This window comes from Pollachius pollachius (genome assembly GCF_949987615.1).
Source record: "Pollachius pollachius genome assembly, chromosome: 2".
Taxonomy (NCBI): Eukaryota; Metazoa; Chordata; class Actinopteri; order Gadiformes; family Gadidae; genus Pollachius; species Pollachius pollachius.
This window is the reverse complement of record NC_136935.1, coordinates 48,423,656-48,447,400: the sequence shown is the minus strand read 5'-3', so window position 1 is coordinate 48,447,400 and position 23,745 is coordinate 48,423,656. Positions and strand designations below refer to the sequence as shown.

Genomic DNA, 23,745 nt, shown 5'->3' with positions numbered 1-23,745 from the left:
CAGACTGAAATGAAGGGCAAATGTGTATAACAAATTGAAATTATGTTTGATTGACTCATTGCTTGTTTCCCAAGGGTAAAAGACGGGCGAATTAGTTGGAACCATATCTAAATGAAATGATTCTCTAACGAAAGTTGCACTATTTTTCCTTACCTAAATATGAGATGATTATTGTCGGAGGTCACGGTACTGTTGAGTCGCTCTCATTTACTGGGATATTAGACGACCAATAACCTGAGGTCTACCATGCATAAGGCCTATTGATTGCTTTTATTTTGTGTGAATTTGTTCTCTAAAAGGCTGTTTTTAATCATGAGAGTCACAAAGTACCCCACATTATAAACAGGCCTGGCCTACTTACGTTCCATGCATATAACAACCATAGAGCAACTGGCGCATTGAGGTAGCCTGCATAAAAAGGGCTCATTCAAGCCATAACAATTATTTTTATCCATCCCAACCCGCCGGCGGCTGTAAATAGCCCGTGGCGGCCCGGGTTAGGAGGCAGTGAGGGTGGGGGAACAGCTGGGGACGATAGCAGGTCCTGTTCTGGTCCAGGACACCCCGTGTTAGGATCACCCCTCACAGAACGACACACGGGCCTATTCTGAGTCGCGTGCTCATATCTGCACACGCCAGCATAACGTGGACCATTCTTCTATCTGGGATTTTAAAATCAACACAATTGTCGGCCGACTTAGATATTTTGAATGTTTTTTTTACCGGTCGTCGATAGAAGAGTAAAGTAACTTCCTGTAGGTTTATCATTATTATTCCGTGCTCCTCCATGGTGTATTTACTCGACTAGTTGTGTCTATACCGGTTCACTGCCAAACCTAATTCGAACAGACCCATAATTACTGTTGTGTATGCGTATTACACCCGTGTTCTTCCTACTGGGAAAGGGGCCCATACCATTAATTGGTTGTCTATTTAGACCCCATATCCGATAGCTTGGAACTTCGTCGTTGATGGGATTCATCAGGGTCTCCTCCGGTAGGATGTACGATGATCAATCAGCTAATAATAACCTTACATTACAGAATCAATTAGTTAAATTATTATTCTAGTGTGCGTTATGCGGTCTGCACATGAGGCGCGCGGAGGGTGTCGGAGAGACAAGGTCAAACGCAGTAGCGTGCAGGCGGGCAGAAGAAGGTTAGCACTGAGAAACGGGTCGCCGAAAGCCCGACACTGTTTACCCGCACAAAATAAGAAAGCGGCTCTACGAAGACTATTCTTAAAGTTACGTTAAAACACCACCCCCCGGGCATCCAGCCCCCTCCTGAAAGGATTTCCCCAAATCAAATCGACTCATGTGCTGCACCACACGGGTCCTACGCCTTATATAGGCCTACACTAGCGTGGGATAGGCTTCAATGGTGCAAACATCGAATGTCACGCCATATAAAACATTACCAAACGTGTGCGTAGTTGTGCAGGCCTACACTGAACCACGAAGGTCATGGGAAAGACCCGCGGCAGAAAGCTCCATGCATGGAAATTGTTTATGTGCGGTGTTCACATTACCGTGAGAACAAAGAGAAGGCCGTTGATTAGAAACGGGCCAACCTTCTCAACTTGAGTTCTCCGGAGCCACTGAGTGGTAGCATGCAGAACGAGATAACGCCAATGCCGTGGTCCAAGAAATGTTACAAACGCTTTAATGGATGTGAATTGCGCTCAATTTAGGGTACTGAGAGCGTACCCGACAATGAACAGAATAATGAAGACTTGTGCAAAAAAAGCATATACCTTGCCCATTTATATTTAATCTTAAAGCAACGATTTCCTTTGACTCTTTTTCATGACAAATAACATTAAACATGGTTCTCAGGGTTCCTCATCTTGTCTAACTATCGCCTGAGTGGTCCAGGCAGCATGCTTTCTGTTAAACGACCTGTGCATCTGTAATGCACTGGTTCGTGTTGTGACACACGCACGAACGCACCTAACGACACGCACACACGCACGGAGGCAGCTAACGTCGTACACACACACGAACACACACACACACACACACACACACACACACACACACACAGACACACACACACACACAGTGTATTTGACCATTTTCCTTTCATAGAATTTGTCCTCCCAAAATTCTTCATACACATTTTTTTTTTGATGTAGAATTGAGTGTGTTAATGATAACGTAATTCAAACCCTAAAAAGTTGATTATTTACAAGAGTAAGTGCTTATTCGCTGATAGAAGATTGGTCAAAAAAACGTTTCTTTCAGTTATAAGAGCTTAAATCAGATACTGCATATGATCAGATCACCAGTAGTAGTAACTGCTGAAGCGTGTTAGAAATCACCATAAATGTCAACCATTCAAACAAGGGGTCAAGGTAAAGCAAGACGGTTAAAAAAACAAGAAACATAATTGCTCTTTTGTACATTCAAGCATCCAAAAATACCATATATTGCATGTACAACATAAGACAAATATACACATCATAGTCGGTACGACGAAGCAATCACGGGTTGTGCTACGCCGTCACATACTCCTTAAACGTGACAGTGAGACAGTTAGTGGTAATGTCTGTAATGACGATATTCCCCAGGAAAGGCTTGAACGCGGGGAAGGGCTCCGCTTTACTGTGACTCTGGAACGATTCCTCTTTACTGTGACTCTGGAACGATTCCTCTTTACTGTGACTCTGGAACGATTCCTCTTTACTATGACTCTGGAACGATGCCTCCTCTTTACTATGACTTTGGAACGATTCCTCTTTACTGTGACTCTGGAACGATGCCTCTTTACTGTGACTGGGGCTGAAAGCGTGGCTCTGTGTTTCCAAGGTGGGGTCGCTCTCTGATGTTTCCTCTGGAAGTGTGGGCGACTTGGCCCCGGACAGTGTTTGTGTGTCTGCCTGCGTTACGGTTTCAGTCTCCGTACACAGTTCAGTCTGGATCACAGCCTCAGGCCTGGTCCTAACAACGCTCAAATCAATGGGTTCCTCTTGCTCGGTATATCCGTATTCCCGGTTGGCGTACTGACCCGCGGTAAAGGCATTTTGGTCTTCGACTGCACTCTGAGGTGGTGACGACAAGGTGTGTGGTGTGCTGATTGCGGAGCTCAAGAATCTCTTACTGCCTCCTGGTTGGTCCTCATTGTCCATGGCAGAAGACCGCCGTTTGAGTCCTTCACGGCTCAGTCTACTCTCGGTCGGGCAGGGAACCGCCTCGTCCGCACGCCCCGTGGTCAGGTTAGCTCCGGTTGTCAGTTGTAAAGGCTGATCCAATAGAGGAGATGTTTGACCCCCGACCTCCTTCTGCTTATCCTGCTCCGTCACTCGGGCCTCTGCTTCGAGAGGCGGGTCCGTCTCTGTATGGCCGTTCTCAGCACGGGAAATTTTGGGTTTGTCCTTGAGGTTTTTCGCAAATCCGTTCATGAGCCCGAGCTTCTTGATGAGTTTCATCTTCTCGACCTCGTTGTCGATACTCTCCTCGTCGGGCGAAGGCTCGTCCACCGTTTTAGAGTCCCCGTTCTTTATCTTGGCCGTCTTCATGCCGCTCTCCATGTACTTGCTCATGACGATAACAATCCGTCCGTTCTTGTTTTTGTTTTTGACAATCTTAAGCTTGCCGTTGCTCACAGAACTCGGCGGTGACGGATTGTCTTTCTCAGCGGAGGGCTGTACTTTCTCTGGCTCCTTACGTCCATTGAGGTCCGCTGGGAGTTTCTTCAGCTCCATGGTGATGTCCTTGACTTTGGTCAGGCAGCCGGAGTCCTTGTCGCGAACCCACTTTTGCTGCAATGCCGGAGGAAGGTTCCAGGCCTGGTTAGCCACCTCTGGAACCTTAGCGTCTCTGGGCTTCAGGTGGGGGGCCTCGTACATCCGGAGGTCGGGCTGGTAGGGGTGGTGCTTCTTGCTGTTGAGCTGGTAGTAGAACTTCTTCTTACCATTGGCCTGCTGCTCGGCATCCTTGCCCAGTGGCAGGAACTGGTGGTGCTTCTTGCTGTTCAGCTGGTACTGCTGGCTCTGGGAGTGTAGCATGTGGATGGGGGGGGGCGCCTTCTGACAGCTGTCCTCGCCCAGGGAGGCCTCCTGAAGATCAGACAGGATGCTGGATCTCCGGGCAAAGGATGGCACCTGACAAAAGAGCCGTTGATTAAGGATTGGGGCGTCAGTATGGTCAAAACAAGGACTCATCTTGTTTTAAAATTAATTACACAGCAAATTTGCCCATAAGGGCCACATTTATGTTCATTATTATAACAATGGTTCCCATGGAGCAATAGTAACTCAGCCTCAACTGAAGCTGAACAAAAACTAGATTAAGATGTGAAAGCATGGTTTTCTGGTAGTTGACAGGTATTGTTGAGGAAACCCTGCCAACTCTGGGGCCCAAGCAAGTCACATGTTCACATGTGTGAGTCGCTTTCACCATTCAGGGCAGCTTCCATGGCTGTGGCCCCAGCCCAGAGGAATGTCACTGGATGTTTTGTGTCCCATCACTGACTTTGTCCGATGTGTTACACCCACACCGTCCTGACAGGAACACAAACCCTCATCTCAGGGGTTCCACTGGCCTTTTGCCCTTTTCCTTGATTGATGATTTAAATGGAATTCGTTCCCCCTCATTTAGCATGCATCGCTAGGTTTGTATAAGTTTATAATGGATAATGTCATATATTCTGTTGTCACAAAGTCAAATATTTATTTGGAGTGTCAAATTCTGTGTAACTGTAAATGTACTAATCCTTTATAATTGTAGTTTTGCAATCCTTGGGTCATGTTACTCTTACCTGAACTAGAAGATGTTTGGGCTTTGGTCCTCTTTTGCGATATCCCATCAGCTGATCTTGCCCTTCTCTTCGGAGGGGGAAAATTAAAAAAAAGATTAATCCCCATGAAACCATGAGGCATTTTCATTTACAAGCGTATATTGTCATATTTGTTGAATTCTCTGTAAATCCGGTATCTGTGGCTGTCCCTGGCCTGTATAACAACATCCCATCGTTTTATTTGACTTGTAAGAAATTATTGGATGGCTTACGGGGTCTTCAAGAAGGCTGGTCAGACTTTTTGCTAAAGCCAGCAAGCTAGTCACATGTTTGTTTGTTGGGGGGGGGGGGGGGGGGGAGCTTGTGAGGGAATCATGAAGGGAGGGGTAGGATTGTTTTGGTGGGATACCTTAAAAATCTGGCTTAACTCTGGCTGCTTATCCCAAATTACCTACTGTACCTTTAATAAGTGTAAATTACATGACAATTGTAAGCCATTTTAAAAAGAGCTATCAGGTCATCTTTAGATTTGAATATTTTTTTAAACATATTCAAATGTACTATTATTATCTTACAACAATACGTTCCTATTGGGTCCCTTCAGTAATAAAAAGTCAATGGAATGCCAAGCCTCTTAACATAGACAAGTGATATGTATTTAGTCGAATCATACTATATACATATACCGTATAGTCTGATTCTGTATGCTTTTAATTACAGTTCTCTTCGTTTCCACCCTTAAATAAATGTATGTCAAGATCTAGGGAGTTTTATTTCTGCTTCTTTTAACCAAGGCGTTTGTTCAGGCCCAACTCTGAAGCAGTAACTCAATACCACAAACACAAGTGATGTCAGTCACCCCCCCCCCCCCCCCCATGCCCACGCGTCTCCCTCACATCTAATTACCATGACGACTCAGTGTATTTTCATAGTCTGGCATTCAGACAATTTGCCCCCCCCAGGGGAGAGGCACAATTAGTTTCCATAAAAACTCTCTCCTTTAGTGCGGCGCAAGTGGCAGAAACAGATGTTTAACGCGATCCTTCGCTGTAATTCTGTAATTCCTGACCCCTACACATGTTTAAGTGACTCCAGGGCAGTAGAAGGGGACAGGAGAAGGCTTCTGACAATTTAAACACAAGGTTTTGGCCTTGATAGATGTCCCTCAAGATGTGACAACAGCCAACATGTGATGGCAGTTTGTGGCCATTGCAGGAAGTCACGTTGACAGATTATGTCAGAGTGACATTGTTAGCTTTGTTGCAGGCGTCTAGTTCCAGCTTTTGCTTCCATATCAGGCAGGCAACTTACAATAATTATCATAATACGGTGTAAGTGTGGTCTGTATCTGCCACAGGAACTTGTCCGTCGCTATATTGCTGGATCTGCAAATTAAATAGTTTTGAAGCCATATTTAGATGAAGGTGTTCACGTTCATAACGCACCTGTCTTTGAAGGCATCCAAGAGTCTGGGGTCCAAGATGTTTTCTTCTGGTTCCCAGGTGTTGTACCTGAGCAAAGTAGGAGGGGTGAGTGGCGGCAGCTGCTATTGCATTGACCCCCCAACTAAGTAAAGTGAAGGTGTAATGTGGGTGTATCTATATAATACGTATATATTTATAGGTCTACGATATATATATATATATATATATATATATATATATATATATATATATATATTTATATACATATGTATACAATATATATATTTATGTGTATCCAATTTATATAAATAGTGTGTGTGTGTGTGTGTGTGTGTGTGTGTGTGTGTGTGTGTGTGTGTGTGTGTGTGTGTGTGTGTGTGTGTTTGTGTGTGTGTGTGTGTGTGTGTGTCAGTAGGGCAAGGCGTTAACAACTTCCTCAGGACGGTGGCCAGAAAGGCCTGATTGTTCATTCGCCGACTAGATTTGAACCACCACGTCGGAAGATGCAAACACGTCAAGCACGCGCAATAGTCAACATGCGCGCGCATTCAAAAACACACGCGCACACGCATTGTTTTCGAGGTGTTTTTTTAAACATATTTTCACTGAGTCCACTTACTTTGGAGACCATCCCCTCCACTTGACCAGGTATTCGACCCTCCCCTGCAAGAAAAGACAACAGCATATGAGCGACACCTTCCAGCACCGTAAATCCAATCCAAATGATCCCAATAAAATCGTACAGATAAAACCCGAGGCTACCCAACGGGGAATAAAAACGCCTTGCGACAAGGCTCTCTCCTGGCCCGCGATCCCTTACGCGTCAAACCTCCGATATCCCAAAAACGCGAGCACGCACGGACCTTTCTATTCCTCCTCTTCTCGATGCTCTCCACCGCAAAGACGTGTTCCCCCGCGGCGGGCAGCTCCATGTCTGACGGGGGGGTGGGGGGTGGGGGGGGGGGGGGGACTGCCTCGGTTCGCTCGGTCGTGCGGTATCCGTCAAACCAGCTGCAGCCCGTGTTTCTGATCCTCTTCAAGGAGAAAAAGCCTCATGCGACCACGGTCCCTCGTATAGCGTCGTCTCTCACTCTCCCCCCTCACTTTCGGTCTCGATCTGACTCGGCCTGGTCGGGATGGGTCGGCTCTCCGCGGCGGTGTGAGACGGTTTGCGCACGAGCGGAGCGGAGCGGAGTGGTGGAGGCTGCAGCAGAAAAAGCCTTCATGCAAATGGCCATCGACGTGACGTCAGAGAGGCGGGTGGAGGAGGTTTCGGGGAGGCTGGGACGCGCTCAGTGTGTCTCCTTCGCTCGTGTCAATGAAAAATGTGGCGAGCGAGCGAAATGAAATGGGAAGGGGGGAAGAGATGGTGCCAAATGTGCACGAGAAGACGACAAGCGATTGGTTGAACCGACCTGGCACACGAACGGTGAATTGTGAGGCGTTTAAATGAAACCCAGAAGCACGGTTTAGTTTTATGATAAAAAAAATGAAACGGCTGATTCCGTGATACATAATTGGCCTGATGAAGCCAGGCCTTATCGTTTTCCTCTCGATGCACATGCATCACACCTAGTAATTAAAAGGCAAATATCCGGAAATGATTTCGTTTGTGAACGGTTAGTTCGGTTGGAATGAGCATCGTTATGATCCATCATAGCCGTGCCGTGTCACCTAAATAGCTGCTGTGTGTGTGTGTGTGTGTGTGTGTGTGTGTGTGTGTGTGTGTGTGTGTGTGTGTGTGAGTCCCGAAGGAGTCCTCCAGCTCATCAGGGCTGTGGTTGCTGATCACCGGCGGCTGTTCGGGGGTCTCTGGTGGGACTGTCAGAACTAAAACGGCCCGGGTTACGACAGCATATAGACTGAACCTCTGTCCTGAAACCCGACCGCTCAACACTCGTTTTCACGTTGTCACAAGCGACGTTTATTGCTATCTCCGGCAAATATAGAAACACACACACATGCTCAAATGCACATACACACGTTCAAACAAACACACACACGCCCGCAAGCACGCGCTCACACACACACACACACACACACACGCACACACACGCACACACACACACACACACACACACACACACACACACACACACACACACACACACACACACACACACACACACACAAACCCCCTATCTCACACACACACACACACACACACACACACACACACACACAGGAATAAGCTTATGCATCACACTTGATACCGTTTCAAATTGGTCACCTAATAAAATTCGGGAGTGAAATGGTTAAGAGCGGTTCATGTTCAGCCTATTGCAGACGGGCACGACTGCCCTTCCTTATAAGGACACGGGGAGCCTATACAAACCACAGCAAAATATCACAATAACCAGCCTGTTGTTTGTCTGTTGTTTGTTTACTCCATGGGTGAATGTTGGTTAAAAAAAATCTTCACGGTGCGCCAGTACCGTTGGTTAATGTTGTGTTGCAACGGGCTGACTACCGACCACCAACGGGCAGATAGATGTCAGTTCGTTAGAAATGGCCGATGACGAACAGAGAGCACTAATAATTACGACAGGAGAGTTGTTATACATCTATATTAATAGAGTATATACAAATATAGGTGTTATTTATTCCTGGCAATTGCGAGTGTACGTGACGCATACATTGGTAACGCAGAGTCACCTCCAAGGCTTGGGAGTTGACATTCATAAATAAATAAATACGGAGGCGTCGCAGGGAAGCCTCCGAATAATAAAAGGTATTGCTAGGGGTAACGTCGTCCTTCTGAGGCTGTGTGTGTGTGTGTGTGTGTGTGTGTGTGTGTGTGTGTGTGTGTGTGTGTGTGTGTGTGTGTGTGTGTGTGTGTGTGTGTGTGTGAAGCACGTATCGGGGGGACGGAATGCGCTCGTCCACGTGCGTGCGCGTATTAATACACCGCCCTGTGTGAGCGTTGAGGTGGACCGCTCAATCCGGGTTAAACAATGCTGAGCGGTTGATCATCGAAACTATTGGAAAGCATGAGTAAGGGTGACATTCCGGTGACATTCATGTCCTTATAGGTGTAACCTTGTGGTTGTGGCAATGGGTCTGATACACGACTGCTTTATTAACTAAAGGGAAATAAAAGTAAATAAAGTCCGAACCCTGAAGACAATAATTATTACTCCCAGTGTGTAGAGCTATTTTATTTTCCACGCAAGAGCTTAACTTCAAACTTGGGAAAATAACTTATCAGCAGGGCTACCAGGATAAAAAAAACACATTCATTACACAAGTTTCGTTATTCTCCTCGAGGCTTTAGGCCGTACGTCTTAGTCGACTGACACTGTGAGATCCCTAATCAACGTTTTAACATTTGGCTGAACCCATCCCATAATGCCCCCATAGCGGGGACAGAAACACTCGGTACGGGACAATTAACCGACCAGTTTATGAGTTATAATGTTTGTCTTTTTGATTATGGTGTGACCTCCCACTTTTATATCCTCTTTCAGCTCATTCATTGTAAATTAATTCATTTCATTGTATTTTTTTTTTATAGCTTTTCCCGAAATACCAATCTAGAGTTTCCTTCCTGGAATGGTTGGCCTCCGCTTTGTCATTTGATTACACGGAACACCGACACACGACAGCGCTGTGTAGAAAACACGTGCCATGGCGGCAGCAGATCGGTCTCGTCTTTCTGGTCGGTGGTCCGAGCACAGAATACACCGGGAATTACAGCCCCGCGAGCCTCAGAGGGGGGAGGGGGTCTTTGAGGGAAGGGGCTCAGGTTGTCTTTAAGTCTAAAAGAGGATGCAATCTGTCAGCACGTGTCATCGAGCATGACCCGGCAAACTTGGAAATGACAGTTGTTTAAAAAAACATCAACATGTGTCACTCCGTCGATGGGGAGTTTTCAACACAACATACATATCAGACTCCCCCCCACCACAGTCACCACCCCCGCCCCAACCCACTGAAAGAGTGTTTGTACAGCAGCTTTTTAGGAGGAAGAGGAAAATAATCCCTGTTGAATGAGTGACAGAAAGGTCTATAATCCTTTTAAAATGTATTTCTTCACAGTTCTTCACATATTATACTTTCAACTCAGCGAGGGAAACACGAGCAATACAGGAGAGCCATAAATACCCTGGGACCACCGACTCTCTAACGGGAGAACCACCACCTGTCTGAAGGGGAGAAGTACCTCTCTGAAGGGACAGCCACCTCTCTAACGGGAGAACCACCACCTGTCTGAAGGGGAGAAACACCTCTCTAAGGGGAGGAGCACCACCTCTTCGAAGGGACAGCCACCTCTCTAACGGGAGAACCACCACCTGTCTGAAGGGGAGAACCACCTCTCTGAAGGGCCAGCCACCTCTCTAATGGGAGAACCACCACCTGTCTGAAGGGGAGAAGCACCTCTCTAAGGGGAGGAGCACCACCTCTCTGAAGGGGAGAACCACCTCTCTGAAGGGCCAGCCACCTCTCTAACGGGAGAACCACCACCTGTCTGAAGGGGAGAAGCACCTCTCTGAAGGGCCAGCCACCTCTCTAACGGGAGAACCACCACCTGTCTGAAGGGGAGAAACAACTCTCTAAGGGGAGGAGCACCACCTCTCTGAAGGGACAGCCACCTCTCTAACGGGAGAACCACCACCTGTCTGAAGGGGAGAACCACCTCTCTGAAGGGCCAGCCACCTCTCTAACGGGAGAACCACCACCTGTCTGAAGGGGAGAAGCACCTCTCTGAAGGGCCAGCCACCTCTCTAACGGGAGAACCACCACCTGTCTGAAGGTGAGAAGCACCTCTCTAAGGGGAGGAGCACCACCTCTCTGAAGGGGAGAACCACCTCTCTGAAGGGCCAGCCACCTCTCTAACGGGAGAACCACCACCTGTCTGAAGGGGAGAAGCACCTCTCTGAAGGGCCAGCCACCTCTCTAACAGGAGAACCACCACCTGTCTGAAGGGGAGAAGCACCTCTCTAAGGGGAGGAGCACCACCTCTCTGAAGGGACAGCCACGTCTCTAACGGGAGAACCACCACCTGTCTGAAGGGGAGAACCACCTCTCTAAGGGGAGGAGCACCACCTCTCTGAAGGGACAGCCACCTCTCTAACGGGAGAACCACCACCTGTCTGAAGGGGAGAACCACCTCTCTGAAGGGCCAGCCACCTCTCTAATGGGAGAACCACCACCTGTCTGAAGGGGAGATGCACCTCTCTGAAGGGCCAGCCACCTCTCTAACAGGAGAACCACCACCTGTCTGAAGGGGAGAAGCACCTCTCTAAGGGGAGGACCACCTCTCTGAAGGGGAGAACCACCTCTCTGAAGGGCCAGCCACCTCTCTAACGGGAGAACCACCACCTCTCTGAAGGGGAGAACCACCTCTCTGAAGGGCCAGCCACCTCTCTAACGGGAGAACCACCACCTGTCTGAAGGGGAGAAGCACCTCTCTGAAGGGCCAGCCACCTCTCTAACGGGAGAACCACCACCTGTCTGAAGGGGAGAACCACCTCTCTAAGGGGAGGAGCACCACCTCTCTGAAGGGACAGCCACCTCTCTAACGGGAGAACCACCACCTGTCTGAAGGGGAGAACCACCTCTCTGAAGGGCCAGCCACCTCTCTAACGGGAGAACCACCACCTGTCTCAAGGGGAGAAGCACCTCTCTGAAGGGCCAGCCACCTCTCTAACGGGAGAACCACCACCTGTCTGAAGGGGAGAAGCACCTCTCTAAGGGGAGGAGCACCACCTCTCTGAAGGGCCAGCCACCTCTCTAACGGGAGAACCACCACCTGTCTGAAGGGGAGAAGCACCTCTCTGAAGGGCCAGCCACCTCTCTAACGGGAGAACCACCACCTGTCTGAAGGGGAGAAGCACCTCTCTGAAGGGACAGCCACCTCTCTAACGGGAGAACCACCACCTGTCTGAAGGGGAGAACCACCTCTCTAAGGGGAGGAGCACCACCTCTCTGAAGGGCCAGCCACCTCTCTAACGGGAGAACCACCACCTGTCTGAAGGGGAGAAGCACCTCTCTGAAGGGCCAGCCACCTCTCTAACGGGAGAACCACCACCTGTCTGAAGGGGAGAAGCACCTCTCTGAAGGGACAGCCACCTCTCTAACGGGAGAACCACCACCTGTCTGAAGGGGAGAAGTACCTCTCTGAAGGGACAGCCACCTCTCTAACGGGAGAACCACCACCTGTCTGAAGGGGAGAAACACCTCTCTAAGGGGAGGAGCACCACCTCTTCGAACGGACAGCCACCTCTCTAACGGGAGAACCACCACCTGTCTGAAGGGGAGAACCACCTCTCTGAAGGGCCAGCCACCTCTCTAACGGGAGAACCACCACCTGTCTGAAGGGGAGAAGCACCTCTCTAAGGGGAGGAGCACCACCTCTCTGAAGGGGAGAAGCACCTCTCTGAAGGGACAGCCACCTCTCTAATGGGAGAACCACCACCTGTCTGAAGGGGAGAAGCACCTCTCTGAAGGGCCAGCCACCTCTCTAACGGGAGAACCACCACCTGTCTGAAGGGGAGAAGCACCTCTCTGAAGGGCCAGCTACCTCTCTAACGGGAAAACCACCACCTGTCTGAAGGGGAGAACCACCTCTCTAAGGGGAGGAGCACCACCTCTCTGAAGGGACAGCCACCTCTCTAAGGGGAGAACGTCATGGAGTAACACACTGGGGCTCACAGTGACGTGCCAACCAGCATTAGATGTGCTGTGAGTGTGGACTGTTCAAAGGGTCAAATGAAGACTCACTTGTTTAGGCTAGCATTTGGGTAACTTCTGTCTTTTATCTATTGCTAATTTCATCTGGTGTGTTTATTTTTGCTTCACTTTATTCTAAGACCTATTTTTCTACTATGCTTTTATCTTCAATGCACCTTGTAAAGCACTTTGTGACCCTGTCTGTGAAATGCACTATATAAATGCATTTTACTTCTCTATGTGGACTGCAATAAAGTGTAATATATGTAATGTTAAATTTAACGTCATACAGGACGTCATGAAGTTTATGGATTTTTTTATGTGTGGTTGGAAATGATTAGGTAAAAAAGTGCACAAGATCATGAACGACTTCCAGGTTTTTAAACTCCACACATACTTTTATATTTTAATGGAGTGTAAATCCGAGCAAAGAGGACTTTATGGACCCTGATCCCATGTTTTAATTGCTCAGGTCAATAGGAATTATAGGGATCTGAATAAAGGTCTCTGGGAAATTGACAATAATAATAATCTTATTACTATATTATCAATAGTAACACCTATAATATTGGGCCTTAGAATATAATGCAACAATGAATTCCACACTACATTTCATTTTGTGTTTCGCAAATGTAATGATTTCAAAATGGCCCCAAGGCAGACCAAATATGGGCACGCCAACCTGCCCTACTAATCCCTTGACTTGTTGTTGAACATGACACCTGTCTCCGCCCTTATCAACAACGCAGAAGAGGTACAGCATTTCATCTCTTCTGAGCATGTGCAGGAGTACCTTATCTATTCATTTAATTCATTCATTCATTAGCTATTTGTTCTTTTTTTAAATTTGATTAATTCCCAGTGCTGTTTGGTCTTGGGAAAAAATGTTGTTTAGAACAATGTGGACCCATATCCATTGTATGTTTAAAAACCATGAAAACATAGAAAATCAAAATAATTTATTAATGCTGAGCAACGTTTCTCATTTACATAACAGGTTATCCATAACGCCTGTTTCAACAATTCAGCCTTTTAAATGATCGAAACTTTCATTGCGACACCCACGATAACAAATAGACAGACATCAAACAACACCTCCTTCCGCTCCACGCACTGGGAGCCGGAGGGTCAACGTCGTTACATGACAAATGCTTCCCAAAGGTTCTGGGATTTGTTCCCGTTTGAAATCGGCATCGGAAATGAGCTCCGCGCTGCCAGAGACGCCCTCCAGGTCTCCTTCAGTGGAAGCCGATGAAGAGCGAAGAAGAAGGTGATTCTCGTCTTCCTGTGAATCACTTCCATCACGCAGTGGGGGGGGGGGTGCAGAGAGACACGGGGGGGTGAAGCTCTGACTGGAGTCAATGTAACATGAATGTAATGGTGAATGTTACATGAATGTAACATGAATGTAATGGTGAATGTTACATGAATGTAACATGAATGTAATGGTGAATGTTACATGAATGTTACATGAATGTAATGGTGAATGTTACATGAATGTAACATGAATGTAATGGTGAATGTTACATGAATGTAACATGAATGTAATGGTGAATGTTACATGAATGTTACATGAATGTAATGGTGAATGTTACATGAATGTAACATGAATGTAATGGTGAATGTAACATGAATGTAACATGAATGTAATGGTGAATGTAACATGAATGTAACATGAATGTAATTATGAATGTAACATGAAAGTAACGTGAATGTAATGGTAAATGGAACATGAATATAATGGTGAGTGTAACATGAATTTAATGGTGAATGTAACATGAATGTAATATGACTGTAATGGTAAATGTAACATGAATGTAATGGTGAATGTAACATGAATGTAATGGCAAATGGAACATGAATGCAATGACGAATGTAATGGTGAATGTAACCCAGGGAAAGGAGAAGGGAGATTAAGAGAGGAGACGAAAGAGTCGCTCCTGCAGAGCTCTGCCTCCGACCACAACATTAAGCCTAGTGTTGTTCTGCTGATGACTCATTGGAATACCGGCCTTGCTGGGGGGTTAGGAGGGGAGGGGGGAAGGTCATTGCTTTCCAGTGTATGAGTGGAGCTATTGGTCACGACAAAGGCTGGGTGCTGCCCCGGTGTCTTGGTGAGAGAGAGAGAGAGAGAGAGAGCGAGAGCGAGAGAGAGAGAGACAGAGAGACAGAGAGACAGAGAGATAAAAATGATAGAGAGAGAGAGAGACAGAGAGAGCAAGAGAGAGAGAAAAGGATGGAGATAGAGAGACGAAAAAGGTTTGAGAGAGAGCGACAGAGAGAGAGAGCATGAGGTTAGATGAGAAAGAGAGAAAAAAAGACAGAATAAACAAGATTGAGTGAGAAAGCACGACAGAAAGAATCGGGAGCAAGAGTTATCGGGGCTGAATGAGACGAGATAGAATAAGAGAGCGAGAGAGAGCTGAATGAGAGTGAGTCAACCTGAAGTCGCAGGCTGTGCACGTGACGTAGGCTGTGCACGTGACGTAGGCTGTGTGCACGGAGCAGCGAGTCAGAGTCAGGTAGCCCTCAGGAGAGGGTCAACAAGCAGTGAGTCACAGGGAAACCACTACATCATGCATTCATAGTGTACCGACTGAACGGCACACACACACACACACACACACACACACACACACACACACACACACACACACACACCACACACACACAGACATCACTAACATAATCCCCCCACTACATCATGGATTCATGAAGTAGAGACTGAACGACTCACACACACAAACACAAACACAGCATGAGAGTGTGTCCTTGGTCTCTCTGGTTCTCAAGCACACACATACACACACACACACACACACACACACACACACACACACACACACACACACAGACGTCACTAACATAATCCCCCCACTACAACATGGATTCATAATGTACCGACTGAACGACGCACAAAAAAACACAAACACACATCACGTGAGTGTGTCCTCTGTGGTTCTCAAGCACACACACACACACACACACACACACACACACACACACACTGACTCTGTCACACAGAGACGTCACTAACATAATTTCCCCACTACAACATGGATTCATAATGTACCGACTGAACGACGCACAAAAAAACACAAACACAAATCACGTGAGTGTGTCCTCTGTGGTTCTCAAGCACACACACACACACACACACACACACACACACACACACACACACACACACACACACACACACACACACAGACGTCACTAACATAATCCCCCCATGAAACCAAAACTTTCCACTCGGTTTGATTCACACACCACTTAAACAGATCTTTCTCTCTGCCTCCCCATCCTGTCAGACTTCCCCGTCAAACAGTGCAGACTAACGGGTTAACCCACACGGATCCTCCGCTGGGCTGCTGAATGACGGCCTGGCAGTACGATGGCACTGATCAGCCCAGCTGTTTCCCTGAGTAGCCCTGCCGTCGCACAACAGGTTGAACCCCATATAGGGCAATAAATGAGTGCTTATTGGTTCATTCATGCTCTGCCAAGCGACCTCCTGGGAGGTGTAGTTCTGAGAGTTAAGTCTGGTGCCTTTGTCTGTGGTGGTAACACCTCTCATGCCAACGCCGCCTGTGTTAAGCAAGCTAATCTCAGGGCTGGCAACACGCGGGCCCAGACGCCATGTGTGTTGATGCTGGGGTGGCTGGAGTGGCGCCAGGCAACAGGAGGAGAGCAAGATGGAGCCGGGCAGCGAGAAAGTGCCCACATGCACGGATGGACGCACACACACACACGTACAGACATGCGGACGGATGCAAGGACGGACGGAGGTGTGTTCGGTGGATTCCTGAATCTTTTGTAAGCGGACGGGCTTATCTTAAATGAGATATTATAGTCTGAGCGTTACAGCATGTATTGCACGTCTGCATGCGTGCGCACACACACTCACACACACACACACACACACACACATACACACACACACACACACACACATACACACTGTTTTTAATCAAATATATTTTTATAATAACATTCAAAATGTATAGATACTGAAATTTAGCTGGTTTTGTGTGTGTATATGTATATGTGTGTGTGTGTGTTAGTCTGTGTGTTAGTCTGTATGTCCTTGTGTGTGTTCCTGCGTGCGTGCGTCCTCGCGCACCGGCTTGCTTGTGTGTGTGTTTGTTTGTGTTAGTCTGTGTGTGTGTGTGTTAGTTTGTGTGTGTGTGTGTGTGTGTGTGTGTGTTAGTTTGTGTGTGTGTGTGTGTGTGTTAGTCTGTGTGTTTGTGTGTGTGTGCGTGCGCGTTCATGTGCGTGTATAAACCTTAAGGCTCCATCCATTCTCCCATCCATCCACTCATCCAAGCACGACACCCACGTTGTTCATCCATCCCACCCATCATTCCCGCCCATCATTCCCACCCATCATTCCCGCCCATCATTCCCGCCCATCATTCCCGCCCATCATTCCCACCCATCTAGCCACTAATTCACCCATCACCGGGCAGGAAACGGGCGGGCGGAAGCGGTTGTCATGGCGAGGTGCGTCAGGGAGCGGTGGGGGTGGGGCCAGTGTGTTTGACGGATGTGGCAGAAGGAGGGATTATTAGCCGACGCTGATTAGCTGGCAGCTTAACGACCCACTGGGCTCCCAGCGCATGCTTCACACATGACCCAGGGCGCGGGGGGGGGGGGGTCTCCCAATCGTTTGAGGAGTGAATGAATGGCTGGAAACAGGGGCTGTTGCCGCTCAGGACTCGAATGGATTCATTTAGCCAATTACTCAATGTCCTACTTCGGCATGGGTGATTTAAGAGACGCAACGTTTAATTGGCTGTTTACAGTGCATCGATGATTTGGTTTCTGATGCGCTTTGTGCGCTTCGCATCCGTTTCCGCCGCCCAGAGACATGAATCTACCCGACGACGACAGCTGGTCAAGCTGGTCCGGTGAGGGCCTGCTCTGGAAACATCAGAAGAGGTCGGTTTACCCTTCTTTAGCCAACCCCTCTGCGATGAGACAGCGCACACGCACACACAATACACATGCACACACACACACCACACTACACCCACACCACACGATACACACACACACACACACACACAGGGAACATAGACAACATATGCTGCGCTGTGCACACACACCTACCCACATGCACACACACACCACACACCACACGAAACCACACACACACACGCACACAGGGATCTGAGACAACGTAAGCTGCGTGGTGCGCACACACACACACACACACACACACCAAACTACACACACACACACACACACGCACACACACCACACTGGGATCTGAGGCAACGCACGGTCTAACAGCGGCGTGCATGTGGAGTGAGCGAGCAGACAAATGGGCTGTTGGCACCGGGGAGGGCCGTGGCGTTCTGAGAGCGGATGAATGGCGACAGTGGCACTCTGCTCTCTGGCTCATCGCTCCAAAATGGCCCTCAGGATGTCATTGTCACGCCGAGAGCTAGAGCTTTATCTTTTTTGGCTATTCTGTCTTCCTTTGTCCCGCTATCTTTATTTTTTTTCGCTCTTTCTCCTCTAACCTCGTGTTCTCTCTCTCTCTCTCGCTCTCTATCGCTGTCTCTCCAACCTTTTTTGTCTCTCTTTCTCTCAATCCTTTTTGTCACTCTCTCTTTTTGTCTCTCTCTCTCTCTCTCTCTCAATCCTTTTTGCCTCTCTCTCTTTTTGTCTCTCTCTCTCTCTCCCTCTCTCTCTCTCTGTAATGTTCACACTCTGTAGCTCTCGTGTTATTTCCCATATCTCTTTAGGGTGCCATATCTCTCACTCTCTATCTCTCTCTCTCAGGTTAACACTCACAAATCCCACTCTATCTTTTCCCTCTATCTCACTTTCCATATCCCTCCCTATCTCAATCTCATGTGTCGCATTTCTCGCCCGCTGTGTGTATGTGTGGCCGAGTCCAGTGCTGATGTGGATTTATTAGCTACATTATCGTAGTGCGCTGTAAGCTAACACGTGTTTTCCCGGAGCCGCATCATTACAAAGGTCGAGGGTCTTGCTTGATGGCCCACAGCACAGCATGTGCTAACGTGTGTGTTTATGCCAGGAAAACGCTCACACACAACGCCGCAGCTGTACGACATGGGGACCCTGAATAATGCTGTTCTGCGGTTCCTTCAGATAGCGATATGAATGGGGAATGATTGATGAAACAAGGGAGATCACTGCTTAGGAAACGCATTGGGCTGGTGTTAGAACCAGGGGTCCCAAACCCGCGGCTCTGGAGCCAAATGTGGCTCTCCCACCCCTCTGCAGTGGCTCCATGTAGCTTTGATTATATTTATTTTAATAAATAATAAAAACATATTTTTTATTTCAAAGGGAACACAAAGGTGGACAAGGATAAAGGTGATACTGTGACACTAAAATACGCGTGTTTTACCGGCGCCGCGTCATTACAGAGGTCGTGCTTGACGGGCCACAACACAGCATGTGCTAACGTGCGTGTTTATGCCAGGCAAATGCTCACACTCTCTCTCTTCCCAACATAACACCACTGCCCAGGAGCTGTTGGAGTGGGGTAGGCAAGAGGAGAAGGAGGAAGGAGGGGAGGGGTTGCATCCACCAGTCCACCAGGCTGTCAGAGGAGGCGGTGGAATGCTCCAGGTTGCCACGGTGAAACAGTGGACAGAACATATTGAGCCTCTTGACTGCAGTGTGTGCAAACCTCTTCTTCCCTTCGCCTCCCCTTTCTCCCAAGGAGGCTGTGTGTGTGTTTGTGTGTGTGTGTGTGTGTGTGTGTGTGTGTGTGCGTGTCTGTGTGTGTCTGTGTCTGTGTGTTTTTCTGTGTGTGTATCTGTGTGTGTGCACGTGCGTGTGGGTGTCTGTGTGAGTTTCTGTGTGTTTCTGTGTGTGTATATGTATGTGTGTGTGTGTGTGTGTGTGTGTGTGTGTGCGTGTGTGTGTGTGTCTGTGTGTGTCTGTGTCTGTGTGTGTTTCTGTTTGTGTATCTGTGTGTGTGCACGTGCGTGTGGGTGTCTGTGTGAGTTTGTGTGTGTTTCTGTGTGTGTGTGTGTGTGTGTGTGTGTGTGTGTGTGTGTGTGTGCGTGTGTCTGTGTGTGTCTGTGTCTGTGTGTGTGTCTGTGTGTGTATCTGTGTGTGTGCACGTGCGTGTGGGTGTCTGTGTGAGTTTCTGTGTGTTTCTGTGTGTGTATATGTGTGTGTGTATGTGTGTGTGTGTGTGTGTGTGTGTGTGTGTGTGCGGTTGCGCATGTGTTTCTGAGCACTTAGATATGAGTCAGTCTGTAATTGCACAGCACTCGTGGGCAAACTGATGATTTGCTTGAAGGAAACACACACACATGCATCCACGCACACACACACACACGCACAGGCACACACACAATGATGTCCCACTGTTATTCGCCCACCTGAGCAGAGGATGAGAACTGGGACGCAGGACACATCGGCTCTTCCATAAGGTGGATTACCCATCACTGGATACACACACGTGTGTGCCAGGCCTCCTGGAAGAAGAGCGAGAGATAGAGAGAGCGTCTACTACCTACGTACATGTGCACGCAATCAGCGTGCGTGTGTGTCTGTGTGTGTGTGTGTGTGTGTGTGTGTGTGTGTGTGTGTGTCTGTGTGTGTGTGTGTGTGTGTGTGTGTGCGTGCGTGCGTGTGTGTCTGTGTCGGAGACTGCCTGCGTGTGGAGGAGAAAGACAGATGGGAAGAGATTGAGAGAGAAAGGAAGAGATAGAGAGAGAGTGGGAAGGGAAAGGGGGGGAGATAGAGACAGAGACAGAGACATAGAGAAAGAGAGAGAGAGAGAGAGAGAGAGAGAGAGAGAGAGAGAGAGAGAGAGAGAGAGAGAGACATATAACCTCTCATGTGTGCTGCAGACTGAGCTGAGTCTGGGTGGAGAGAACATGGACGTTGATTGAAGTGGCTAACTCCTGTGACTCCTCATCACTGCCTTCTGTTTCAATACAATTTGGGTATTGAAACAGACATTTCATGCAGAGTGAGCGAGAGAGACAGAGAGAGTGTGAGTGAGAGAGTGAGAGAAAGAGAGAAAGAGATTGACAGAGAGCGAGAGAGAGAGACAGAGAGAGTGAGTGAGACAAAGAGAGTGAGAGAGAGACAGAGACAGAGACAGAGCAACAGAGACAGAGAGACAAGAAAATACCATGATGGATTTTGGTTTAACTGGTCCTGCTGTCAAAAGGGAGACTTCAGATCTACAGATGTACAATTTCTACTGATACCACAGATAACAAAACAAAGGAATAAGAAAGTTGCCGTTGAACAGTCGTTCCAGCAGAAGGATTTCCATTGTCTGTGAAATACCAAGGCCCTTTTCTAGTTGATAGTTATCATAGTTCCTTCATCTTGATTTGTCATTATGGGGAGACATTCTTGTGGTAGAAACTGCCACAGTATTTCTCATGCCAGGCGTGGCATAACAATGTTTTCCTGAGCCTAGGTTCAGGTGTATCTACGTTGATTAGGGATTTCAAAGTTCTACAAGTATCTCTGGTCTTCTCATATGGCTGACCCAACAAACATGTCCCATGATGCCTTCTGATGTACGAGCCCTGTTCTCACTGTGATTGCTATTAATGGGTTAGGACATCCTACAGTCAGTCAGTCAGTCGGTCACTCTTATGCAGGTGAGTTTGTGAGTTTCCTGTGTGTTTATCTAACAGGAAAAACCATACCTCTAGTGTTCATTTTTTCTTTACCAATGAACATAATTTAAATTACGTTTAGAAGTATATTGTCATGATTGTTATAAGATATAATAATAATTTTTTTGCTCATTATCTTAATATTTTTGGTTTAATCGTAGTTGTTTTTTTACTGATTGAATTCACATTTTGTAATGATTCTTTGTTTATCTGCGTTCCATTCTTCCAAAGAATTCATTTTTTTAACATAAAATTCTCTCTCTCTCTTCGCTTTTCTTTCATTCTTTACCAATGAACATAATTTACATTGCGTTTAAAATGTATTCTCTCTCTCTCTCTCTCTCTCTCTCTCTCTTTCTCTCTCACCCTCTTTCTCTCTCTCCCCCCCCCCCCCCCCCCCGATCAATTAACCATCCAATCCCACGAAGGCTTGGCTGCTTGGTTATTAAAAGGAGCTCAGTAGATTTCATTAGGTTCGTTCACTTGTTGTTTTGCTCCCTTTGGCTCCTCGTCTCCTCGTCTCCCCCCCCCCCCCCCCCCCCGGCCTGCTGGTGTGTGGTACCAGGGGAGGACACAGCCATGGACACAATAGAGCAACAACAGAGACACTGAAACACATCATTAAAGAGCTGCGGCCTCTGTTGGCCCAGGCGGCTGTGTTGTTGTGTTACGCTGTTAACCAACGCACTGTTTGTCTCCATGATGGCCCCTTCCATCATGGAGACAAACGTCTCCCTTCCGTAAGACTTCCATAAAACAGGTGGTCATAAAAATGTACAATAGACGGCGGGATGAGAGAGAGAGTGAGAGAGAGAGAGAGACAGAGAGACAGAGAGTGATAGAGTGTTTGTCTCTTGTTGTGTGTGTGGTTTAGAAATGACTAACTGAATTTAAAGAAGCAAATTAACTCAAGGAAATCCTCCATATCATTTGACTGATGGAAATGTACACACACAGATAGGCACACACAAATAGACATGCACACACACGCACGCGCGCACACACACACACACACACACACACACACACACACACACACACACACATCTCAATGGTATGCCTGTACAAAAGCCAAGTGTCTCAGCCCAGCTCTGAGGCCGGCCTGCAGATTCATAACGTAGGGGCCTTGTGCACGCACACACACACACAGACACACACACACACACACACACACACACAGACACACTTAACACACTCACCAATACACTAAACATACACACAGATACCAAGCATACTACACACACACACTAAGACAAACGCACACTACGCACACACACAGCCAACACACACACACATGCACCAAACACACCACACACAGACACACACTACAGACAGACACACCCAAACCACACACACACACACATACACACACAGACACACTAAACACACACACACACATACACAGACAACTAACACACACAAACCAAACACACTGCACACACACACGCACACACACACAAACACACAGACAAACGCAGACTACACACACACACAGACAACTAACATACACATGCACCAAATACACCACACACAGACACACACTACAGACAGACACACACAAACACACACAAACCACACACACACAGAGACACTAAACACACACACACACACACACACACACACACACACACACAGGCGAGGGAGAGAGGGTACTGGAAGCCTCAGAGAGGGGCCCGGACCCCCCCCCATGGTCCCTGGGAGACGTGTGAGAAAGGTAAACGTGGGCGTGACAAGGGGAAGGACACCCCAGTGTACACACAGGGAGAGACAAGGAACAGGCCGACGCAGTGGGCGGGGTGTTTTCACATACTTAACAAGGGGGATTATCGTGACCTTTGACCTCAAAAGGCTGACATTCCACAGAGAGGACATGTTGAGAGAACCGGCGCGCAGGTTGTAGCAAAAGTACACACAGTGCGTTTTATCAGCTGGGGTTGATGTGACGGCTGTGGAATGGGGTTACGATGCAAGGAGAGAGAGAGGCTAGAGCGAATAGGAGAGCTCTAGAGCACTAAGGAGAGAGCTAGAGGGCTAAGGAGAGAGCTTAAACCCTAATGAGAGACCTTAAGCGCTAAAGAGAGAGCTAGAGTGCTAAGGATAGAGCTAGAGTGCTAAGGAGAGAGCTAGAGCACTAATGAGAGATCTTAAGCGCTTAGGAGAGACCTTAAGCGCTAAAGAGAGAGCCAGAGAGCTAAAGAGAGAGCTAGTGCGCTAAAGAGGGATCTAGAGAGCTATGGAGAGAGCTAGAGAGCTATGGAAAGAGCCAATGTG

General features: G+C 47.7%; 1 protein-coding gene across 1 annotated transcript; it reads right to left on the bottom strand.

Moving 5' to 3' along the window:
* Positions 1-1,789: 1,789 nt before the first annotated feature.
* LOC307070796 (E3 SUMO-protein ligase CBX4-like) lies at positions 1,790-7,347 on the bottom strand. The gene is made up of 5 exons (XM_079729450.1): positions 7,027-7,347; positions 6,783-6,826; positions 6,185-6,250; positions 4,761-4,827; positions 1,790-4,104 (listed from the first exon to the last, which is right to left on the bottom strand). The coding sequence occupies exons 1-5, from the start codon at positions 7,093-7,095 to the stop codon at positions 2,497-2,499; spliced, it is 1,854 nt and encodes a 617-aa protein (XP_079585576.1). The 5' UTR covers positions 7,096-7,347; the 3' UTR covers positions 1,790-2,496.
* Positions 7,348-23,745: the final 16,398 nt, after the last annotated feature.